The sequence below is a fragment of the Ranitomeya variabilis genome, chromosome 4 (genome assembly GCF_051348905.1).
Source record: "Ranitomeya variabilis isolate aRanVar5 chromosome 4, aRanVar5.hap1, whole genome shotgun sequence".
Taxonomy (NCBI): Eukaryota; Metazoa; Chordata; class Amphibia; order Anura; family Dendrobatidae; genus Ranitomeya; species Ranitomeya variabilis.
In genome coordinates, this window is record NC_135235.1 from 218,734,551 (window position 1) to 218,759,353 (window position 24,803).

At 45.5% G+C, this 24,803-nt stretch overlaps 1 protein-coding gene and 1 long non-coding RNA gene across 2 annotated transcripts; both read left to right on the forward strand.

Moving 5' to 3' along the window:
- The first annotated feature begins 12,312 nt into the window (after positions 1-12,312).
- Positions 12,313-20,439, forward strand: ETHE1 (ETHE1 persulfide dioxygenase). Its single transcript, XM_077260012.1, has 7 exons — positions 12,313-12,446; positions 14,138-14,282; positions 16,176-16,324; positions 16,426-16,555; positions 16,951-17,040; positions 17,221-17,337; positions 20,097-20,439. Exons 1-7 carry the CDS (start codon positions 12,357-12,359, stop codon positions 20,141-20,143), a joined length of 768 nt encoding a protein of 255 aa, XP_077116127.1. The 5' UTR covers positions 12,313-12,356; the 3' UTR covers positions 20,144-20,439.
- Positions 18,409-18,750, forward strand: LOC143770403 (uncharacterized). Its single transcript, XR_013214627.1, has 2 exons — positions 18,409-18,512; positions 18,572-18,750. It is a non-coding gene; the product is annotated as an uncharacterized LOC143770403 (long non-coding RNA).
- Positions 20,440-24,803: the final 4,364 nt, after the last annotated feature.

Consider the following 24,803-nt stretch of genomic DNA (forward strand, 5'->3'; position numbering starts at 1 on the left):
GGAAGCCAGGGACATTGTATGTGATTGGGGCTGACCCCATTTACAGGGTCTCGCCAAACAGGGAACAAGAGGTGGAAGGTTGAAAGACAAAATCAAACACAGTATGGGTGATAGCCTACCTTTATAAGGTGTGTCCTCTTCATTTTCAATGTTTCCTCCTCACTTTCTAAGAGTGTACCTTACCACTTACCTTATATTTACATTTTTACTGGTTTCTACACTTTTCTATTCATCCCCCTAGGGGACTTGAACCGGCAGGCAGTTATTAGCCCGTACATTAAATGATCGTGTAAAATTACAGTTTTCCTATGAAGCTCGGCCTCGGGAGTACACATTGTTGACAGAGGGACCTTCGTACAAGGCAATAAAGGTCCCCGGATGCAGTGGGACCTAGTATTCGGCTGGGTTCATCAAGTGCTGGCACCAGTCAGGCTTACAAATGACCAAGGGAAGGAGTCGCTAGTTTCTTCCCCTTCTTTAACTGCTTTAGAAGTCATACAGAAAAATCCCTTTAATCCAGCACCAATGAGACCTGAGAGTTTCCAAATTATCAGATGTTGAATTTGTATCTGGGAGATTGAAAATAAATCCGACTCTGCTTGAGACAGGGAAAGGTCTCCAGATGCAGTGGGACCTAGTATTTGGCTGGGTTCATCAAATGCTGCACCAGTTGGGCTTCCAAATGACCAAGGGAAGGAGTCGCTAGTTTCTTCCCCTTTAACTGCTTTAGAAGTCACACAGAAAAATCCTTTTCATCCAGCACCAATGAGACCTGACAGTTTTCGAATTATCTGATGTCGAATTTGTATCTTGGAGACCGAAAATAAATCCGACTCTGCTTGTGACAGCGAATGACTTCGCGAGTCACGTCATCACCGGGAGAAGAGGAAACTGCTGAATCATGTTACATAGACAGAAAGAGAAAAATGTCTGATATCCAAACCTAGCGCACAAAATGTTGGCTCACATGTTGTCTGCTTCTGAGGAATGAACCAGATTATTGTAATGTAACACAACATCTAAAAACAATCGCGTATTAGTGCAAAAAAGTTTTACAGTTTAACAATAAAAAATCTGGTACAAGCTAAAAAAAAAAAAAAAAACACAAAAAAACAACAATGTCCCAGACAGATCTACTAAAAAAAGAACCTGTTAGAACACAGAAAATGCATCACACACACAAAAAAGAAACACTAGGGACTCGAAATGTGCAATATGCTGCTCCACTCACGATATATACTCCATCAAAGTCTACGTCCTCCATCGCACAGAGGATTTTTGTTCATTTGCTTCCTAGATGCAGGATTAAGCAAACTGGTAAATCGTTATCATTTTACATTTTCTACCATTTGGCTGTTGCAGAGTGACTGTGTCCTTTAGCTGAGTGGTTGATTTCTTTTTCAGAGAGATCTGCGTAGTGTGTTGGGGAAAGCATGTACAGTCTCAGGGAGGGCAAAAGAAATCAGACTATAGATAATGAGAAACAGCATTAAGAGGAATTAAGCGCAAGATAGAAGATGTGCTGACACATGAGCTATTGAAGACAGCAGCACCCTGGACACATGTAGAGCTTACATCCAGCCTATATTACAAGGAGAGACCCACATAAGTCACATCCAGCCTATACTCCTGGAAAGATACAGAGATCTCACATCCAATCAATATTACTGGGAGGAGCACATAAACCTCATCTCCAGCCTCTATTACTTAGAGCATCACACATACCTCACATCCAGCCTATATTACTAGGAGAGACACTCAGAACTCACATCCAGCCTATATTACTGGGAGAGACACACAGACCTCACATCCAGCCTATATTACAGGGAGAGACACACAGACCTCACAACCAGACTATATTACTGGGAGAGACACACAGACCTTACTTCCAGCCTATATTACTGGGAGAGACACACAGAGCTCACATTCAGCCTATATTACTGAGAGAGACGCATAGCGCTCACATCCAGCCTATATTACTGGGAGAGACACACAGAGCTCACATCCAGCCTATATTACTGGGAGAGACACACAGAGCTCACATCCAGCCTATATTACTGGGAGAGACAAACAGATAGCACACATCCAGCCTATAATACTGGTAGAGACACATATAAGTCATATCCAGCCTATATACCTGCAAGAGGCACATATAGCTCACAATCAATCTTTATTATAAAGAGAGACACACAGATCTCACATCCAGCCTATATTACTGGGAGACACACACAGAGCTCACATCCAGCCTATATTACTGGGAGAAACACACAGACCTCATATCCAGCCTATATTACTGGAAGAGACACACAGAGCTCACATCCAGCCTATATTACTGGGAGAGATACACAGACCTCAAATCCAGCCTATAATACTGGGAGAAACACACAGACCTCACATCCAGCCTATATTACTGGGAGAAACACACAGACCTCATATCCAGCCTATATTACTGGGAGAAACACACAGACCTCACATCCAGCCTATATTACTGGGAGAGACGCACAGATCAAACATCCAGCCTATATTACTGGTAGAGACACACAGAGCTCACATCCAGCCTATATTACTGATAGAGACACACAGAGCTCACATCCAGCCTATATTACTGGTAGAGACACACAGAGCTCAAATCCAGCCTATATTACTGGTAGAGACACACAGAGCTCACATCCAGCCTATATTACTGGGAGAGACACACACAGCTCACATCCTGTTTATATTACTGGGAGAGACACACAGAGCTCACATCCTGTGCATATTACTGGGAGAGACACACAGAGCTCACATCCTGTGTATATTACTGGGAGAGACACACAGAGCTCACATCCTGTGTATGTTACTGGGAGAGACACACAGAGCTCACATCCAGCCTATATTACTGGGAGAGAAACACAGACCTCACATCCAGCCTATATTACTGGGAGAGACAAACAGATAGCACACATCCAGCCTATAATACTGGTAGAGACACATATAAGTCATATCCAGCCTATATACCTGCAAAAGGCACATATAGCTCACATTCAATCTTTATCATAAAGAGAGACACACAGATCTCACATCCAGCCTATATTACTGGGAGACACACACAGAGCTCACATCCAGCCTATATTACTGGGAGAGACACACATACCTCACATCCAGCCTATATTACTGGGAGAAACACACAGACCTCATATCCAGCAAATATTACTGGGAGAGACGCACAGAGTTCACATCCAGCCTATATTACTGGGAGAGACACACAGAGCTCCATCCAGCCTGTATTACTGGGAGAGAAACACAGACCTCACATCTAGCCTATATTACGGGGAGAGACACACAGAGCTCACATCCAGCCTATATTAGTGGGAGAGACACACAGACCTCACATCCAGACTATATTACCGGGAGAGACACACAGAGCTCACATCCAGCCTATATTACTGGGAGAGACACACAGACCTCACATCCAGCCTATATTACTGGTAGAGACACACAGCGCTCACATCCAGCCTATATTACTTTTAGAGACACAAAGAGCTCACAGCCAGGCTATATTACTGGGAGAGATACACAGTTCACATCCAACCTATATAACTGGGAGAGACACGCAGAGCACACATCCAGCCTATATTACTGGGAGAGACACACAGAGCTCACATCCAGCCTATATTACTGGGAGAGACACACAGACCTTCCATCCAGCCAATATTACTGGGAGAGACACCCAGACCTTCCATCCAGCCTATATTACTGGGGGAGACACAGAGAGCTCACATCCAGCCTATATTACTGGGAGAGACACACAGAGCTCACATCCAGACTATATTACTGGGAGAGACACACACAGCTCACATCCAGCCTATATTACTGGGGGAGACACAGAGAGCTCACATCCAGCCTATATTACTGGGGGAGACACACAGAGCTCACATCCAGACTATATTACTGGGAGAGACACACACAGCTCACATCCAGCCTATATTACTGGGGGAGACACAGAGAGCTCACATCCAGCCTATATTACTGGGGGAGACACACACAGCTCACATCCAGCCTATATTACTGGGGGAGACACAGAGAGCTCACATCCAGCCTATATTACTGGGGGAGATACAGAGAGCTCACATCCAGCCTATATTACTGGTAGAGACACACAACGCTCACATCCAGCCTATATTACTTTTAGAGACACAGAGAGCTCACAGCCAGGCTATATTACTGGGAGAGATACACAGCTCACATCCAGCCTATATTACTGGGAGAGACACACAGACCTTACATCCAGCCTATATTACTGGGAGAGACACCCAGACTTTCCATCCAGCCTATATTACTGGGGGAGACACAGAGAGCTCACATCCAGCCTATATTACTGGGAGAGACACACAGAGCTCACATCCAGACTATATTACTGGGAGAGACACACACAGCTCACATCCAGCCTATATTACTGGGGGAGACACAGAGAGCTCACATCCAGCCTATATTACTGGGGGAGACACACAGAGCTCACATCCAGACTATATTACTGAGAGTGACACACACAGCTCACATCCAGCCTATATTACTGGGGGAGACACACACAGCTCACATCCAGCCTATATTACTGGGGGAGACACAGAGAGCTCACATCCAACCTATATTACTGGGAGAGATACACAGAGCTCACATCCAGCCTATACTACTGGGAGAGACACACAGAGCTCACATCCAGCCTATATTACTGGGAGAGACACACAGAGCTCACATCCAGCCTATATTACTGGGAGAGACACACACAGCTCACATCCAGCCTATATTACTGGGGGAGACACAGAGAGCTCACATCCAGCCTATATTACTGGGAGAGACACACAGAGCTCACATCCAGCCTATATTACTGGGAGAGACACACACAGCTCACATCCAGCCTATATTACTGGGAGAGACACAGAGAGCTCACATCCAGACTCTATTACTGGGAGAGACACACACAGCTCACATCCAGCCTATATTACTGGGGGAGACACAGAGAGCTCACATCCAGCCTATATTACTGGGGGAGACACACACAGCTCACATCCAGCCTATATTACTGGGGAGACACAGAGAGCTCACATCCAACCTATATTACTGGGAGAGATACACAGAGCTCACATCCAGCCTATATTACTGGGAGAGACACATAGAGCTCACATCCAGCCTATACTACTGGGAGAGACACACAGAGCTCACATCCAGCCTATATTACTGGGAGAGACACACAGAGCTCACATCCAGCCTATATTACTGGGAGAGACACACAGCGCTCACATCCAGCCTATATTACTGGGCAAGACACACAGCGCTCACATCCAGCCTATATTACTGGGAGACACACAGAGCTCACATCCAGCCTATATTACTGGGCAAGACACACAGCGCTCACATCCAGCCTATATTACTGGGAGACACACAGAGCTCACAGCCAGCCTATATTACTGGGAGAGACACACAGCGCTCACATCCAGCCTATATTACTGGGAGACACACAGCGCTCACATCCAGACTATATTACTGGGAGACACACAGAGCTCACATCCAGCCTATATTACTGGGAGACACACAGAGCTCACATCCAGCCTATATTACTGGGAGAGACACACAGCGCTCACATCCAGCCTATATTACTGGGCAAGACACACAGCGCTCACATCCAGCCTATATTACTGGGAGACACACAGAGCTCATATCCAGCCTATATTACTGGGAGACACACAGAGCTCACATCCAGCCTATATTACTGGGAGACACACAGAGCTCACATCCATCCTATATTACTGGGAGACACACAGAGCTCACATCCAGCCTATATTACCGGGAGGGACACACAGAGCTCACATCCAGCCTATATTACTGGGAGAGACACACAGCGCTCACATCCAGCCTATATTACTGGGAGACACACAGCGCTCACATCCAGCCTATATTACTGGGAGACACACAGAGCTCACATCCAGCCTATATTACTGGGAGAGACACACAGCGCTCACATCCAGCCTATATTACTGGGCAAGACACACAGCGCTCACATCCAGCCTATATTACTGGGAGACACACAGAGCTCACATCCAGCCTATATTACTGGGAGAGACACACAGCGCTCACATCCAGCCTATATTACTGGGAGAGACATGCAGAGCTCACATCCAGCCTATATTACTGGGCAAGACACACAGAGCTCACATCCAGCCTATATTACTGGGAGACACACAGAGCTCACATCCAGCCTATATTACTGGGAGACACACAGAGCTCATATCCAGCCTATATTACTGGGAGACACACAGAGCTCACATCCAGCCTATATTACTGGGAGACACACAGAGCTCACATCCACCCTATATTACTGGGAGAGACACAGAGCTCACATCCAGCCTATATTACTGGGAGAGACACACAGACCTCACATCCATCCTATATTACTGGGAGACACACAGAGCTCACATCCAGCCTATATTACCGGGAGGGACACACAGAGCTCACATCCAGCCTATATTACTGGGAGAGACATACAGCGCTCACATCCAGCCTAAATTACCGGGAGGGACACACAAGGAGGTTTTCTTTGAAGAGGCAAATGTTGTTGACACACACTTATAAATGTAGCAAGGGGACGTGTGCACACCATGTACGTGTGCCTCCACACACAGCCAAAGTCTTCTTTGTAGCATCTTCGAAGGTGAATTATACTATAAAAGAGAGTTGTTATAAACAAGCCATAAACGTTACAGTCTGAGGCTTATAAAGGGCAGAAGCGTTAGACTCTGCTGCTGAATAGAAAGGTCCTTGGCGCTGGAGAACCGGGAGGCAATCATAGAGGTAGAGAAGAAGACTAAGCACACAGACTTGTAGGGGATATAGCCCCCTGTAATAATCTCACATTTGGGGCTGTTTGCTGCCTTCATTCTGCAGAAACTGAGGTTTAATCACATATGCTAATTAGACTGCTTGGTGCATTCTGGGCGGGGCAAAGCAGCTCAGGAACTGGTTTTGCATGTCCTTCCCTCTTTTGTGATTGACAGTGCTGACTTGTCTGATTCGTCTCTGCAGACTGTGCTCACTCTAGGCAAGTAACGGCTGTCAATCACCAGTAAAGGAGGTGGAGACATGCAAAATCAATAGGCGGAACTGGGCACGAATGCTCTTGGCCACACCCAGAGTGCACAAACACCTTTATTAGCATGTTTGATAAAATCAGTAATTTCAGAAGAACGGAGGCTACGTTTAAAATCACTAAAAGTGCCATTATTATAGGGGCTACGTCCCCAACAAGTCCGTTTGGACTGACTGACTCACAGACTTCCAGTGTTTTTTTGGCATTTCCCTTGATGCATGTATTGGCACATTTCCTGACAACTTTCCTCTATGAGCTTGAGAACAGTGAGTGATGTAATCAAAGGAAGAATCTGACCACAACCACCAAAAAAAACAAAATACTATTATGGAATAAGGACACCCCCTTTAAGTGACAATCATTGAAAAAATGGAATCATCAGCAAATGTTTGGTTGTTTTACAGATTTCTTTCTGCTTCTAAAATCACAGTGGAGAATTCATTATGTGTAGAATTAAAGAAAAGAGTACTATCACTACATGGAGAAACAATTGATGGACTTTTCTTCAGAGGGAAACACTGTTAGTACAGGGAGACACGGGGGGGGAGGCACTAATATTATATGGAGACACAGAGGGGGCACTAATACTATATGGAGACACAGAGAGGGGCACTAATACTATATGGAGGCACAGAGGGGACACATACTATATGGAGACGAGACACTGAGGGGGCACTAATACTATATGGAGACACAGAGGGGCACTAATACTATATGGAGGCACATAGGGGGCACTAATACTATATGGAGGCACAGAGGGGACACTAATACTATATGGAGGCACAGAGGGGACACTAATACTCTATGGAGACACAGAGGGGCACTAATACTATATGGAGACACAGAGGGGCACTAATACTATATGGAGGCACAGAGGGGACACTAATACTATATGGAGGCACAGAGGGGACACTAATACTATATGGAGACACAGAGGGGCACTAATACTATATGGAAGCACATAGGGGGCACTAATACTATATAGAGGCACAGAGGGGGCACTAATACTATATGGAGGCACAGAGGGGACACTAATACTATATGGAGACACTGAGGGGGCACTCATACTATATGGAGACACAGAGGGGCACTAATACTATATGGAGACACTGAGGAGGCACTAATACTATATGGAGACACAGAGGGGCACTAATACTATATGGAGGCACAGAGGGGACACTAATACTATATGGAGGCACAGAGGGGACACTAATACTATATGGAGGCACAGAGGGGGCACTAATACTATATGGAGGCACAGAGGGGACACTAATACTATATGGAGACACTGAGGAGGCACTAATACTATATGGAGACACAGAGGGGCACTAATACTATATGGAGGCACAGAGGGGGCACTAATACTATATGGAGACACTGAGGGGGCACTAATACTATATGGAGACACAGAGAGGCGCTAATACTATATGGAGGCACAGAGGGGGCACTAATACTATATGGAGGCACAGAGGGGGCACTAATACTATATGGAGACACAGAGGGGGCACTAATACTATATGAAGGCACAGAGGGGGCACTAATACTATATGGAGACACAGAGAGGGGCACTAATACTATATGGAGGCACAGAGGGGACACTAATACTATATGGAGACACTGAGGGGGCACTAATACTATATGGAGACACAGAGGGGCACTAATACTATATGGAGGCACAGAGGGGGCACTAATACTATATGGAGGCACAGAGGGGGCACTAATACTATATGGAGACACAGAGGGGGCACTAATACTATATGGAGACACAGAGGGGCACTAATACTATATGGAGGCACATAGGGGGCACTAATACTATATGGAGGCACAGAGGGGACACTAATACTATATGGAGGCACAGAGGGGACACTAATACTCTATGGAGACACAGAGGGGCACTAATACTATATGGAGACACAGAGAGGGGCACTAATACTATATGGAGGCACAGAGGGGACACTAATACTATATGGAGGCACAGAGGGGACACTAATACTATATGGAGACACAGAGGGGCACTAATACTATATGGAGGCACATAGGGGGCACTAATACTATATAGAGGCACAGAGGGGGCACTAATACTATATGGAGGCACAGAGGGGACACTAATACTATATGGAGACACTGAGGGGGCACTAATACTATATGGAGACACAGAGGGGCACTAATACTATATGGAGACACTGAGGAGGCACTAATACTATATGGAGACACAGAGGGGCACTAATACTATATGGAGGCACAGAGGGGGCACTAATACTATATGGAGACACTGAGGGGGCACTAATACTATATGGAGACACAGAGAGGCGCTAATACTATATGGAGGCACAGAGGGGGCACTAATACTATATGGAGGCACAGAGGGGGCACTAATACTATATGGAGACACAGAGGGGGCACTAATACTATATGGAGGCACAGAGGGGGCACTAATACTATATGGAGACACAGAGAGGGGCACTAATACTATATGGAGGCACAGAGGGGACACTAATACTATATGGAGACACTGAGGGGGCACTAATACTATATGGAGACACAGAGGGGCACTAATACTATATGGAGGCACAGATGGGGCACTAATACTATATGGAGGCACAGAGGGGGCACTAATATTATATGGAGACACAGAGGGGGCAGTAATACTATATGGAGGCACAGAGGGGGCACTAATACTATATGGAGACACAGAGGGGGCACTATTACTATATTGAGGCACAGAGGGGGCACAAATACTATATGGAGGCAAAGAGGGGGCACTAATACTATATGGAGGCAAAGAGGGGGCACTAATACTATATGGAGACACAGAGGGGGCACTAATACTATATGGAGGCACAGAGGGGGCACTAATACTATATGGAGACACAGAGGGGGCACTAATACTATATGGAGACACAGAGGGGGCACTAATACTATATGGAGGCACAGAGGGGGCACTAATACTATATGGAGACACAGAGGGGGCACTAATATCATATGGAGGCACAGAGGGGGCACTAATACTATATGGAGGCACAGAGGGGGCACTAATACTATATGGAGACACAGAGGGGGCACTATTACTATATGGAGGCACAGAGGGGCACTAATAATATATGGAGACACAGAGGGGGCACTAATACTATATGGAGGCAAAGAGGGGGCACTAATACTATATGGAGACACAGAGGGGGCACTAATACTATATGGAGGCAAAGAGGGGGCACTAATACTATATGGAGACACAGAGGGGGCACTAATACTATATGGAGACACAGGGGGCACTAATACTATATGGAGACACAGAGGGGGCACTAATACTATATGGAGGCACAGAGGGGGCACTAATACTATATGGAGGCACAGAGGGGGCACTAATACTATATGGAGACACAGAGGGGGCACTATTACTATATGGAGGCACAGAGGGGCACTAATAATATATGGAGACACAGAGGGGGCACTAATACTATATGGAGGCAAAGAGGGGACACTAATACTATATGGAGACACAGAGGGGGCACTAATACTATATGGAGGCAAAGAGGGGGCACTAATACTATATGGAGACACAGAGGGGGCACTAATACTATATGGAGACACAGGGGGCACTAATACTATATGGAGACACAGAGGGGGCACTAATACTATATGGAGGCACAGAGGGGGCACTAATACTATATGGAGGCACAGAGGGGGCACTAATACTATATGGAGGCACAGAGTGGGCACTATTACTATATCACTGTGTCACTTTGGAAGTCACGGTGATCCGTTCCTTCAAGGACTGATTATCTGATGGTGATAATAGATGAACCCTGTGATTCCTGAACCACGTAAACACATTTTATGGTAAAACCTTGAAAAAAAAAAGAAAGAAAAAAAAAAGGAAACAACTTCAAACGAATCCAAAAACTATGCAAAAATTTTACCAAAATTTTGTAAAAATTTGCCAGTTTGATTTTCTCCAATATCGTGGTTGGACGATCTTGCACATTACACTCTGATCTAACACAACCCCATCATTGGGATCTATGGGGGCCCCACTGAAGTGACCGTGCAGTCCTTTGGTGGGGGAGCCGAGCTTTGCGTTGGCTTTGGTTGACCTCCTGGACATTTACGCAAATTTTTTACTTTGAGCAATTGGTAATTCGGATCAGAATACCTCTGTAACGCAGGAAAGCCGCAGGCCCTTCTAGCCCAGGCAATTAGGGGTACAGTAATGTTAAACTGGCCCAGAAGAGAACCCCATTTTTAATATGTCCCCCCCCACTAGTGACGAGTGAACGTGAGGTGTTATCTGAGCATGCTCGGATCCTAATAAAGTGCTTTTGGCGTGCTCGCAAAATACCTCTACGTACGTCCGCGTCATCATCTGAAACAACCCTACGGATTAACACTGGCCTGATGATGACTCATGAGTCATGATGTTTATCAGGTCTCGGAGGAAATACACAGGGACCTAATTAGTAATAAGTGACTGATCGCGGAGGATTTATTGCCACATAATGACGCCTTCACTAATAGCGGCATAAACATGGCGTCATCATGTGAGAAGACTCCAGCATTGCTCAAACCTGCAAGACCCCTGTGAGGACGGGCTTAGGGGGGTGTGTGCAATATTATATAGGGGTCTTATTTAGACGTTGCGGGGCGCTATTAAATGATCACTATATGATGGTATTATTTGAGCACTGTAAGTTTCTTTAAGACACCTCCAAAATGTACCGAAATGGGGTGAAAGATGCTAGTATCTGAAACCTAAGGGTTAATCCGTCCCTGACTCCTACTTCGGCACTACCTTGTATATTATTTTTGCACTTTCTAGTTTTGTACAGATTAATATTGATAAGGTATGGAGCAAGCGCCAGATCCAGCCGGGGTTATGCTCCAGAGCTGCATGCACACTTCTGCCATTGCTGGAGTCCAGGTAGGGAGCAGCCTTCACGGCTCGTGCTGCATCTTGGGAGAAAAGTTGAGTTTCCTGAAGAGTCTTCTGCTTGAAAAACTGAAAGAAAAAAAAAAGGCGCGGTGTGAACGCACACTTAGACCCGGTGGCCCTAAAAAACGGAGTACGTGACAGCGCGGCTCAGCTGTGGCCACACAGGGGTTAACAGCAGCAGACCACGCCCATGCGGCGGCCGCCTGTGATTGGCGGATCTCTGTGAGGGCGGGTCTGCCCGCAGGCTAAGCACCAGGGACGCAGGACTTACCACACAGTATATTAACCGTCTGCACGCTGACGCACGCCATGTTGACATCCGCTGGCAGAGCGCTGGTTGGAGGAGCCCGGGCGTATTGTGTCATGGCAGCGGCCGGGAGAGGACTCGTGTTCAGGCAGGTAAGTGATCTCCAGCACTCGGGGGGTTAATCGCATGGTGGTCATGTGACTTAACCCCGTCTGTGCCGGGCTTCTTTTCTTTTTTACAATGTGATTTTGGGTGGTCGTCTCAAAGAGGTTTTACTGTTACTCCACACGGACACCCGGCTCGTGCATTTGTCGTCTGACAAGGTTTTGGTGACGCATTGCTTATGTGTCCCAGGGGTTTAACCCTGCGAGGGGAAGCCAAAACTGGCTGCATTAACCCCTCCCTGCAGGATGGGCTCCGAAGCCGCAGGGTCCCAGAGCTCGTCATTCGTCTGTCCTGACGGGTCACAGGACGGTGGGTGTCTCCGGGGCATAGAAAAAGCAGCAGGTGATAGGGATCAGGCTGTAATCATCTTATAGAAGGAGGAGGATGATGACGAGGGACACAAGGAAGTCAGCAGGAGACAGTGCCCACTCCTCCCCACACTGCCCACTCCTCCCGTCAGCTGGGCCCCAGAGCCCCGGGGAAAGCCTGGAGTAGATCCACCATAGCAGAGTCCAGATCTGCTGGGAGCTTACACTGCTCTGCAGCCTGTCACATGGCAGCTGCTGGTGAACTACCACTCCCAGCATGCTCTGTTAAGAGATAATGGGCAGAGAGGGTCACAAAATACAGACTCACAAGCCGAAACTACCACCTAGAAAAGTACTGCGGGGTACAGACCCCAACCCCACTAAATAACTACAGACCCCCTAAATAAATAAATATAGACACCCCAAAGGCCTTAAATGAATACAGACCCCAGACTAGTCCCCAAATAAGACTCCCCAAATAAATAGACACCAGACCTTCTAACTAAATCCAGACCAGGACCGTTAAATACAGATGACCAGACTCCCTAAATATATCCAGACCCCAGACCAGGACCCTTAAATAAATACAAACCTAAGACTAGGACATACAGACCCCCAGACCTGGACCCTTACGCAAATACAGACCCCCAGACCTGGACCCTTATGCAAATACAGACCCCAGACCTGGACCCTTACGCAAATACAGACTACAGATGACCAGACTCCCTAAATAAATCCAGACCCCAGACCAGGACCCTTAAATAAATACAGACCCCAAACCAGGACCCTTAAATACAGTCACCCAGACAAGACCCCCTAAATAAATGCAGACCCCAAATCATACTCCCTAAAGTACTTACTGACCCCCAGACCAGGACCCTTAAATAAATACAAACCCTAGACCTGGACCCTTGCGCAAATACAGACCCCAGACCTGGACCCTTACGCAAATACAGACCCCCAGACCTGGACCCTTGCGCAAATACAGACCCCAGACCTGGACCCTTACATAAATACAGATCCCAGACCACCCTAGGATTTAGGTACAGCTGACGTTAGGACATACCCACCACCTCCTAATGCAGCTCTCCTAGTTAGGGAATGGACAGTTTCCTGGATCTGGGACCATCAGAAGGTATGAAGACCCTAAACCAGACCTCCTATAATAAAGCAATCTACAGCCCTGACCGTCAAAAAACATACAAACCCCTATAACGCTGTGTGCACATGGCGTCTTATTGCAGAATTTCTACCCACTTTCAGTTCCTAAACCTCGTAAAAAAAAACAACAAAAAAACACAACTCCGTGTGCCCATACCCCAAATAATCAGACCATAATAAATAAACTTTTTTTATTTCTTTCCCGGCAGCTGTTTGAGCCAGTCAGCTGCACCTACACCTACCTTCTAGCTGATGCAGAAACCAAGGAGGCCGTCCTGATCGACCCCGTGCGGGAAACTGCGAATCGTGACGCCAAATTGATCAAAGATCTGGGCCTCAATATGATCTATGCAGGTAAGAGGGGGATAGATATATATATATATATATAATTAGATCTCTGCTTGCCATCAGTGAATGGAAACGGCCTCAGTAAACCTGTCCTGTCCTTATCAAGTAGGATCTCGCATGGGTGAGGGTGTATTGCCCCTCCTCCGCCTGACATGGCTGATAACAGAGGACAGTAGCAGACTATTCTCTGAACCTAGACACAAAGCTGCGGTGCTAAAATTTTACAGGGTTCAAAGTGTAAAATCTTGAGAGTAATTGAGCGATGCACAGCAATGATACTGGGCGAGAGCTATAACAAGCGTCTATAAGGAATGAATGACCCCTCCACACCCAGCAATCCCAGAAGGCTCGGTAATACCTGAATAACCAGGAATACAGCACTGTGCAGAGGGATACGGACTGCCCATATACACCGGATGTGACCCTGACACTTGTACATTTACTCCAAATTCCCTCAGGGAACATAATGACTCCAGTAAACTTTGCATTCACCTTGCTTTACCCGCTGTAATTATCACAGAACACGGAGGAAGAAGATAAAAGTATATGGTCTGCCTTATATTATATGTAAATACTACTATAATACTGCCCCCTATGTACAAGAATATAACTACTATAATACTGCCCCCTATGTACAAGAATATAACTACTATAATACTGCCCCCTATGTACAAGAATATAACTACTATAATACTGCCCCCTATATACAAGAATATAACTACTATAATACTGCCCCCTATGTACAAGAATATAACTACTATAATACTGCCCCCTATGTACAAGAATATAACTACTATAATACTGCCCCCTATGTACAAGAATATAACTACTATAATACTGCCCCCTATGTACAAGAATATAACTACTATAATACTGCCCCCTATATACAAGAATATAACTACTATAATACTGCCCCCTATGTACAAGAATATAACTACTATAATACTGCCCCTATGTACAAGAATATAACTACTATAATACTGCCCCCATGTACAAGAATATAACTACTATAATACTGCCCCTATGTACAAGAATATAACTACTATAATACTGCCCCCTATGTACAAGAATATAACTACTATAATACTGCCCCCTATGTACAAGAATATAACTACTATAATACTTTCCCCTATATACAAGAATATAACTACTATAATACTGCTCCTATGTACAAGAATATAACTACTATAATACTTTCCCCTATATACAAGAATATAACTACTATAATACTTTCCCCTATATACAAGAATATAACTACTATAATACTGCCCCCTATATACAAGAATATAACTACTATAATACTGCCCCCTATGTACAAGAATATAACTACTATAATACTGCCCCTATGTACAAGAATATAACTACTATAATACTGCCCCCATGTACAAGAATATAACTACTATAATACTGCTCCTATGTACAAGAATATAACTACTATAATACTTTCCCCTATATACAAGAATATAACTACTATAATACTGCCCCCTATATACAAGAATATAACTACTATAATACTGCTCCTATGTACAAGAATATAACTACTATAATACTTTCCCCTATATACAAGAATATAACTACTATAATACTGCTCCTATGTACAAGAATATAACTACTATAATACTTTCCCCTATATACAAGAATATAACTACTATAATACTGCCCCCTATATACAAGAATATAACTACTATAATACTGCCCCCTATGTACAAGAATATAACTACTATAATACTTTCCCCTATATACAAGAATATAACTACTATAATACTGCCCCTATGTACAAGAATAAAACTATTATAATACTGCTCCTATGTACAAGAATAAAACTACTATAATACTGCTCCTATGGAAAAGACTATCCTGTAAAACATTAACCCTTTTGCTTTTTATCCCATTTTCCAGCTAATACTCACTGCCATGCAGATCATGTTACTGGGACGGGGGCCCTGAAGAAGCTTCTCCCCGGGTGTAAGAGCATCATTTCAAAAGACAGTGGAGCTTTGGCGGACGTTCACATAAAAGAGGGAGATTCCATCAAATTTGGCAAATATGTAAGCGTGCCCTAAATATGGCAGACATGGGGTCCTGGCATTTAAGAAGCCCCTTTTGTTTTTGCTGGTCCTGTGATTGGGCTTCTCTTGTTCCTCTGCAGTCTCTGGAGGCGCGCTCCACGCCTGGACACACCGACGGCTGCCTTACATATGTGCTGAATGATAGCAGCATGGCCTTCACCGGGGACGCCCTGCTCATCCGAGGCTGCGGCCGCACGGACTTCCAGCAAGGTGCGTCCCGATCGGCCTCTTGGTCGCATATTATTGTCCGGCGTTGGGGATAATGTTCATTTTTAACATGTATTTAGGCCTTTAAAGCAATTTGTTTGGGATTTTATTAATGTTTTGACGCCGTCCTCCTTCTATATCCGTAGCTTTGCTCTATCTATTGCTGACTGTAGAATGAGTTAACTGAGAACCCATCAGTGAGCTCTTCCTGACAGGTGGATTTTATCTCTTTCTGAGCTCCTCTCGGCTTATTTATGACCACAGACCACATCAAAGTTGATTATGCAAGGAAACAAAAGCCGAACGGTGCCAAATTTTTAATGAAACCCAACTGCAAAAATGGTATTAAGGCCGAAATCAATCCATGAAAAAAAAATGGACAATGCCTTTTCTTGCAGGCTGCCCTAATACCCTGTATCAGTCGGTACACGGCAAGATCTTCACCCTTCCTGACAGCTGCTTCCTGTACCCGGGTCATGATTACACCGGTAAGTGCTGTTATCCGCAGTCTTGTAGCTGTTTTTAGTATGTTGGCAAGTTATGGTGGCCATTTTTACCATCTATGTAGCCACCATATGGTCACAGTGTCACCCAGGCTACAGAGAACCCTACTGACTTCTACACAGTCATAGCATGAATATGTCCAATCTCCTTCTCTACCCCGACAGGTCAGTCTGTGACAACCGTAGAGGAGGAGAAGCGTCTGAACCCGCGGCTGACCAAGAGCAAAGAGGAGTTTGTGAACATCATGAATAACTTGAACCTGCCCAGGCCGAAACAGATAGGTGAGGACATCTATCGTATAAAAGCTGAGGCAGGGATTGCAGCGGCCACTTTGTGGTGAATCTGAACACTTAGAGGACGTCACAGCCTAGCCATGGAGAGAAAGCCATAAAACGCTGAATAAACTGTACAGATAACATGTGACAACACAGCGGTGAAGAAGGCTAGGAAGGCAGACTGTCAATTACTACCAGGTTACCATTCACTTATATGTTGAGGTCCCTTACACATTCCTAAGGCTCAATTTGCAATGACAAGCTCGCTAGGTGAGGTGGATCCAAAAAGCCCAGGGTCCAGGTGGTGTTGGTGCAAAAGGCAGCTGAGGCATGCAGGAAACATGTAGCAGAGTTCCTGGAAACTGCAAACAGCAGAGGTACTGGAAGTCACAAGAAGACAGGAGGCGCCTTGGAGACTACAGACAGATATTAGCAATATTGGAAGTCGCAGGCAGGCTATAGATGTACGGGAAATTGCAGACAGGTAGTGGAGATACTGGAAACCGCAGGCAAGCCATGGACATCCAATAGACTGCAGACTGGTAGTGGAGGTACTGGAAACCGCAGGCAAGCCATGGACATGAAATAGACTGCAGACAGGTAATGGAGGTACTGGAGATCCGCAGGCAAGCCATGGACATCCAATAGACTGCAGACTGGTAGTGGAGGTACTGGAAACCGCAGGCAAGCCATGGACGTCCAAGAGACTGCAGACTGGTAGTGGAGGTACTGGAAACCGCAGGCAAGCCATGGACATCCAATAGACTGCAGACAGGTAGTGGAGGTACTGGAAACCGCAGGCAAGCCATGGACGTCCAAGAGACTGCAGACAGGTAGTGGAGATACTGGAAACTGCAGGCAAGACATGGACGTCCAAGAGACTGCAGACAGGTAGTGGAGGTACTGGAAACATCAGACATGCCATGGACGTCCAAGAGACTGCAGACAGGTAGTGGAGATACTGGAAACCGCAGGCAAGCCATGGACGTACAATAGACTGCAGACAGGTAGTCGAGATACTGGAAACCGCAGGCAAGACATGGACGTCCAATAGACTGCAGACAGGTAGTGGAGGTACTGGAAACCGCAGGCAAGCCATGGACATCCAATAGACTGCAGACAGATAGTGGAGGTACTGGAAACCGCAGGCAAGCCATGGACATCCAATAGACTGCAGACAGGTAGTGGAGGTACTGGAGATCCGCAGGCAAGCCATGGACATCCAATAAACTGCAGACAGGTAGTGGAGGTACTGGAAACCGCAGGCAAGCCATGGACGTCCAATAGACTGCAGACAGGTAGTCGAGATACTGGAAACCGCAGGCAAGCCATGGACGTCCAATAGACCGCAGACAGGTAGTGGAGGTACTGGAAACCGCAGGCAAGACATGGACGTCCAATAGACTGCAGACAGGTAGTCGAGATACTGGAAACCGCAGGCAAGCCATGGACGTCCAATAGACCACAGACAGGTAGTGGAGGTACTGGAAACCGCAGGCAAGACATGGACGTCCAATAGACTGCAGACAGGTAGTGGAGATACTGGAAGCTGCAAACAAGCCATAGACGTCCAATAGACTACAGACAGGTAGAGGAGATACTGGAAACTGTAGGCAAGCCATGGCCCTACAATAGACTGCAGACAAGTAGTGGAGATACTGGAAACCGCAGGAAGCCATGGACGTACAATAGACTGCAGACAGGTAGTGGAGATACTGGAAACCGCAGGAAGCCATGGACGTACAATAGACTGCAGACAAGTAGTGGAGATACTGGAAACATCAGACATGCCATGGACGTCCAAGAGACTGCAGACAGGTAGTGGAGATACTGGAAACCGCAGGCAAGACATGGACGTCCAAGAGACTGCAGACAGGTAGTGGAGGTACTGGAAACCGCAGGCAAGACCTGGACGTCCAAGAGACTGCAGACAGGTAGTGGTGATACTGGAAACATCAGACATGCCATGGACGTCCAAGAGACTGCAGACAGGTAGTGGAAATACTGGAAACCGCAGGCAGACCATGGAAGTCCGTGAGACTGGTAGCAGAGCAGGCTGGGGAAGTCCTAGAGACTGTAGACATGTAGCAGAGGTACAGGAAGTTGCAGCCAGGCCAAAGACGTCCTGGAGAATGCAGACAGGTAGCAGAGGTACTGAAAGCTGCAAACAAGTAGAAGACAGGACTCAAGAGCAACTAGAATGTCTTAATACTAAGACACAGGTATATGTCTTGGTGGGCCTTATATAGGCCCAGGCAGATGATCACTTGGGATCAGGCCGGGGGACCTGCAAAGCCCAACATGGATCACATGAGAGTTCAGTGAAGCGGAGATGAGGAGCACAGCCCAGATCTAGGACTGATGCGTAACTTGGAATAAGAGTTTGAAATAAGTTGTATACTGTCCTGGGATACCTTAGGGTGGCATACACATCTTTTCAGAGTTATTGGAAGCCTCTTATTACATTTGATTCACTGCAAATCAAATTTAACGAAAACTTTTTATTTAATTTCTCAGAGGAGCATGCATGGCTTATAAGTCTCCTCACTCAGACATGTCTCTCTGCAAGGAGAAACGTTACCCCTTACACCCCAGTGGCTGCCTTTGGAAATGTTTAATCTAAGACATGCAATATACACATTGACCACATGATGTCACTATGGTACACAATGACTCCTATTGTGCAGTACCTAGGTTGTCCACTAATGTCACTGTTCATATTTACATTCATGTACTGTAACATAATCGCTGCCTGTTTTCCGCAGACGTCGCTGTCCCTGCAAACTTAAAATGCGGCATTCAGGATGACTGACGACTGATCTGGACTCCAACGCATGTTGATTTATTGACTTGTCTTGAAGAATGAGAAGATTTTGGTGCCTTTTGATATTTTCCTATGATACGGCGATGCTGTGGTGTCACGTGATTGTTTTATGGAGGCTGCCCTGAACCGCTGGGATATCGGAGGGGTGGCGGGAAGATTTCTATAACTTGTCCATAAACCTCATCGGTGAATGTTCGGGAGATCTGACTCATCAGTGTATATATGTAAATCATTTCTCTTTTCCAGGGTATCTATTCTAATAAAAAAATATATAAACCCCCCAATGGCTTTCTTTAATAGAGGGGGTATATAAGGGGGCAGTGTGGCTCGCTGCCATGTTTGAATATGATGTCCAGCAGTGTACTGAGGGCATAGTAACGGACACTGCGTGGTTGGTGCTACTACGGGGGCACTATGAATATTTTATTTTTTTGCCCCTTATCCATTGTCCGTCCAAGTCGTGGTCTCCATGGAGGATAAGTCTCCAAGACTGGGACAACTCCTATCAACTATTTGGAGGAGATTTGATCATTGCTGTAGGCTGGAATACCCCCTTAAGATGTCTCCTCACCCAAAAATTAGGGATTATCTCCATCGATTTGTGAAGTTTCCCACTTCTGCCCCCAAAAAAGATCTGAGACCTGATAGAACTTGAAGAACCTTCTGAAATATTCCCATTTCATGAAGACCTCCTCCTCCTCCTTGTCCTTCTGAATGTCATTTCAAGGTTTACCTCCATGACCGGTGGTAAGGGTCTAGTCCATGCTGGACGGGTTCCCACTGTGCCCCCATGATGTTTTTTTGTTAATTTTCTGTGTAGTAAAGGTAATATTCTACCAGAGATTATATGCTGCAAGTTGGGAGTAATTGTGTGATGGCCTCCTTCAGGGTGCGCTGTGTTGACTGCCAATGAAGTTCTTGTCCAAAGGTCGAGGGGTTCCAACTTTGTTTTTTTATGGTTTAGTGATAGCGTGACGTAAAAATCCTGCAGGAATGATATGCCGCAAGATAAGGCGAACCCAAATACGATGACCTTTTGGAACTTGTTGTTGGCTCTTGACCATGTGGCCTCGAAGGGATGTTGAGGGCATAACACCAAGGCTGCTGAGACATGGGGGAACTTCTTCTGTCATGTCCCACTTAAAGGCCCAGAAATGTTATGTTGACACCATTCCCCCTAATGTGCAGGTCTGCTCTGTTGACCCAAAGTCTCCATTGTTGGCTTCCTAGGAAGGACCTAGGTAAATCTAAACTGTGCCCCGACCCAACAAGCATAAAGAGATCTTGTTCCAGGCCATCTTGAAGCCCCAGATCAATATGGACTTCATCCAGAACGGGATTGTCTCCCAGCTGACATTGTTTCATGACATTCTGAAGGCCTCCATACATTAGACTAATGTTGGCTGAACCCGACACTATCAATGGGCTCAACCGACTGTCTAATGTGTTTGGAGTCCGCGGCCAACTGATCGTCGTGAAAGATGTCAGTTCGGAAATATCCGATTTCGGACTGCAGATCTCATGGTTGGCCAACGCGTCAGTCAGCAGCTTTCTCATAGAAAACGCACGAAACGCTCATCCAAGCTACTTGCGAGTCGGTTGACATGGCTGTTGGTCAAACGATAGACCGAAGCATCGTTTGACCGACAACCATCTAATGTGTATGACCGGCTTTAGAACGGAAGTTGACAAAACAAATCATGTGGATATTGACAATTCTACGCCCTTTGCTCTACTGAGTTCACATCCCTGCTGCCAGACCACTTGTGGTATTATCTCAGACTTGAGAACTTTCAGCTTGGAGAAGAAAGCAGGAAACCTGTCCAGATCCGATCCATGAGGCTTTTGAGAACTGAAGGTGTTCTACATTCCCGCTGGTTTGGATGGCTGGAATGGTGGGAGTAGAAGTCTACTCATGATCACCACCTCTTCGTGTCCACCTCAAACCTCTCCACAAACACCTACAGTTCTCAAAACCTGAGGTTCTTGGCTTATAATTCGCTCTTTGAACTGCCCAAGAAACATGAGCGTGCAACAATCCAAAGAATGGGTTTTGTGCACCTTAAAAGAAAAACAACAAAACTTTCAACTCAGAACGAACTTACCAGGACCAGCAACCTATGTGCTCGGGCCCGCCCTTAGCTGCCTCTATGGCCTCCTCTATTCCTAAAGGGTCAACCTCTGATGCCTCCAGACATCAATGAAGTAAGGACAACAATTGGTATTGGGTAAGTGGGAGCCATCCTCTTCCGCTAAAAGTGCCTGGTCCTGGTTCCATAAACTTAGGAACTAGGACAAAAGGTTCTAGTGCGGAACAGGAGAATCTAACCACCCCGGCCTATCTGATTTTCCTTTGATCTTGGGAAAAGAATATTTCTTGAGGACGATGTTGCTAATATTTAAAGCTTCTGGTTTCGTTTTTAGAGGTGGGACCACCTCACCTATCCACAGACAACCGGAAAACGAAAGGCAGAACGCCACCTAAATAAGGGCCGATTCGTAAGGCAATGACTAAATAGCATGGAAGGACTTCGGTCCTCGTCTTCTGAAGTTTTGGGTAACCTGCCTCCTTAGTGCCAATGACACGAATAAGTACCATTATCGATGATGCTATGGTATAAAGTTTCCAATCATCCCGAGCCTTACAATACATCTGCCATGTCCTTGCAGTAACTTATTATCGCCACCATACTGTTCTCTACTAGGTCCCACATGAAGGTCTCAGTACCTTTCTGTTCACAATGAGACCCTATTCACTTGTATTAGCAAATGCTGTAGATTTTCTCCAATTTTTTTAATGTATGTAGAGGAAAATACCTACTATTAACCCCCTCTGAACTGTATTTCAAGCAGCATTAAATGATGAAATTCTTTATGTTACCACCAGATGGCGCATAAGGCTTAATGAGCTCAATAGTAGCTATGAATTCATGTGCAGTGAGTGCCCTCTAGTGGTGAAAGCGGAGAACTCTATTTTGTAGCTCTAGGACTGTAAAATAGTAAAGTGGTGATTTTTCTTAGCATATATTCAGATTAAATAGAAATAAATTATAACAAATGTCCTAAACAACCTCCATTACCCATGAACGATCTTACAACATCAGGAATGTTAAATGGCAACCCCCAAACCACCATAGAGCTGGAGGGTCGTCAGTTTTTAGCTCACAACCAGATGTAAAAAATTGCAGAGTTCTGAACATTTACAAAATGATGGTAAGTCCTATATGAAGATTTGTGAATATGCCGTACAATCAGTCACAGCTGTAAGTAATGGCTTCTATCAGCGCAGGAGCCGTGCATTACCGAAATATAACAGAAACTTCCTAAAATACTTAAAAAAAAAAGTGCAGCTGGAGGATCTAATGCTGCGTACATCTGCTGCTCATTAGTGGTGACTGCTGGGGATGGACGGGCGGAGGACACAGCTTATATTCTGCCCCGGAGGCCGGGATATTATTAACGTGAAACATATTTCAGACCAATTACCTGCAAAATCCATGTTCATTATATACAGATGATATAAGTGTGTATCTGTTGTCCCCTGGATGACTATTATTATAGATAATATCTAAGTACTATACATATAAAAACTGTGCCACTATGAATATGTATTACATTACTGATCCTGAGCTACTTCCTGTATTAGACCCCAGAGCTGCACTCACTATTCTGCTGGTGCAGTCACTGTGTACATACATTACATTACTGATCCTGAGTTACATCCTGTATTATACCCCAGAGCAGCACTCACTATTCTGCTGGTGCAGTCACTGTGTACATACATTACATTACTGATCCTGAGTTACATCCTGTATTATACTCCAAAGCTGCACTCACTATTCTGCTGGTGCAGTCACTGTGTACATACATTACATTACTGATCCCGAGTTACATTCTGTATTATACTCCAGAGCTGCCCTCACTATTCTGCTGGTGCAGTCACTGTGTACATACATTACATTACTGATCCTGAGCTACTTCGTGTATTAGACCCCAGAGCTGCACTCACTATTCTGCTGGTGCAGTCACTGTGTACATACAGTACATTACTGATCCTGAGTTACATCCTGTATTATACCCCAGAGCTGCACTCACTATTCCGCTGGTGCAGACACTGTGTACATACATTGAATTACTGATCCTGAGTTACCTCCTGTATTATACCCCAGAGCTGCACTCACTATTCTGCTGGTGCAGTCACTGTGTACATACATTACTGATCCTGAGTTACATCCTGTATTATACTCCAAAGCTGCACTCACTATTCTGCTGGTGCAGTCACTGTGTACATACATTTCATTACTGATCCTGAGTTACATCCTGTATTATACTCCGGAGCTGCACTCACTATTCTGCTGGTGCAGTCACTGTGTGCATACATTATATTACTGATCCAGAGTTACCTACTGTATTATACCCCAGAGCTGCACTCACTATTCTGCTGGTGCAGTCACTGTGTGCATACAGTACATTACTGATCCTGAGTTACATCCTGTATTATACCCCAGAGCTGCACTCACTATTCTGCTGGTGCAGTCACTGTGTGCATACAGTACTTTACTGATCCTGAGTTACATCCTCTATTATACCCCAGAGCTGCACTCACTATTCTGCTGGTGCAGTCACTGTGTGCATACAGTACATTACT

Bases quoted from the DNA above. Each gene is read 5' to 3' on its own strand.
- ETHE1 (XM_077260012.1), top strand. From the start codon at position 12,357: ATGTTGACATCCGCTGGCAGAGCGCTGGTTGGAGGAGCCCGGGCGTAT. The intron at 16,325-16,425 runs GTAAGCGTGCCC...GTTCCTCTGCAG, and splicing joins CCATCAAATTTGGCAAATAT to TCTCTGGAGGCGCGCTCCAC. The intron at 17,041-17,220 runs GTAAGTGCTGTT...CTACCCCGACAG, and splicing joins CCCGGGTCATGATTACACCG to GTCAGTCTGTGACAACCGTA.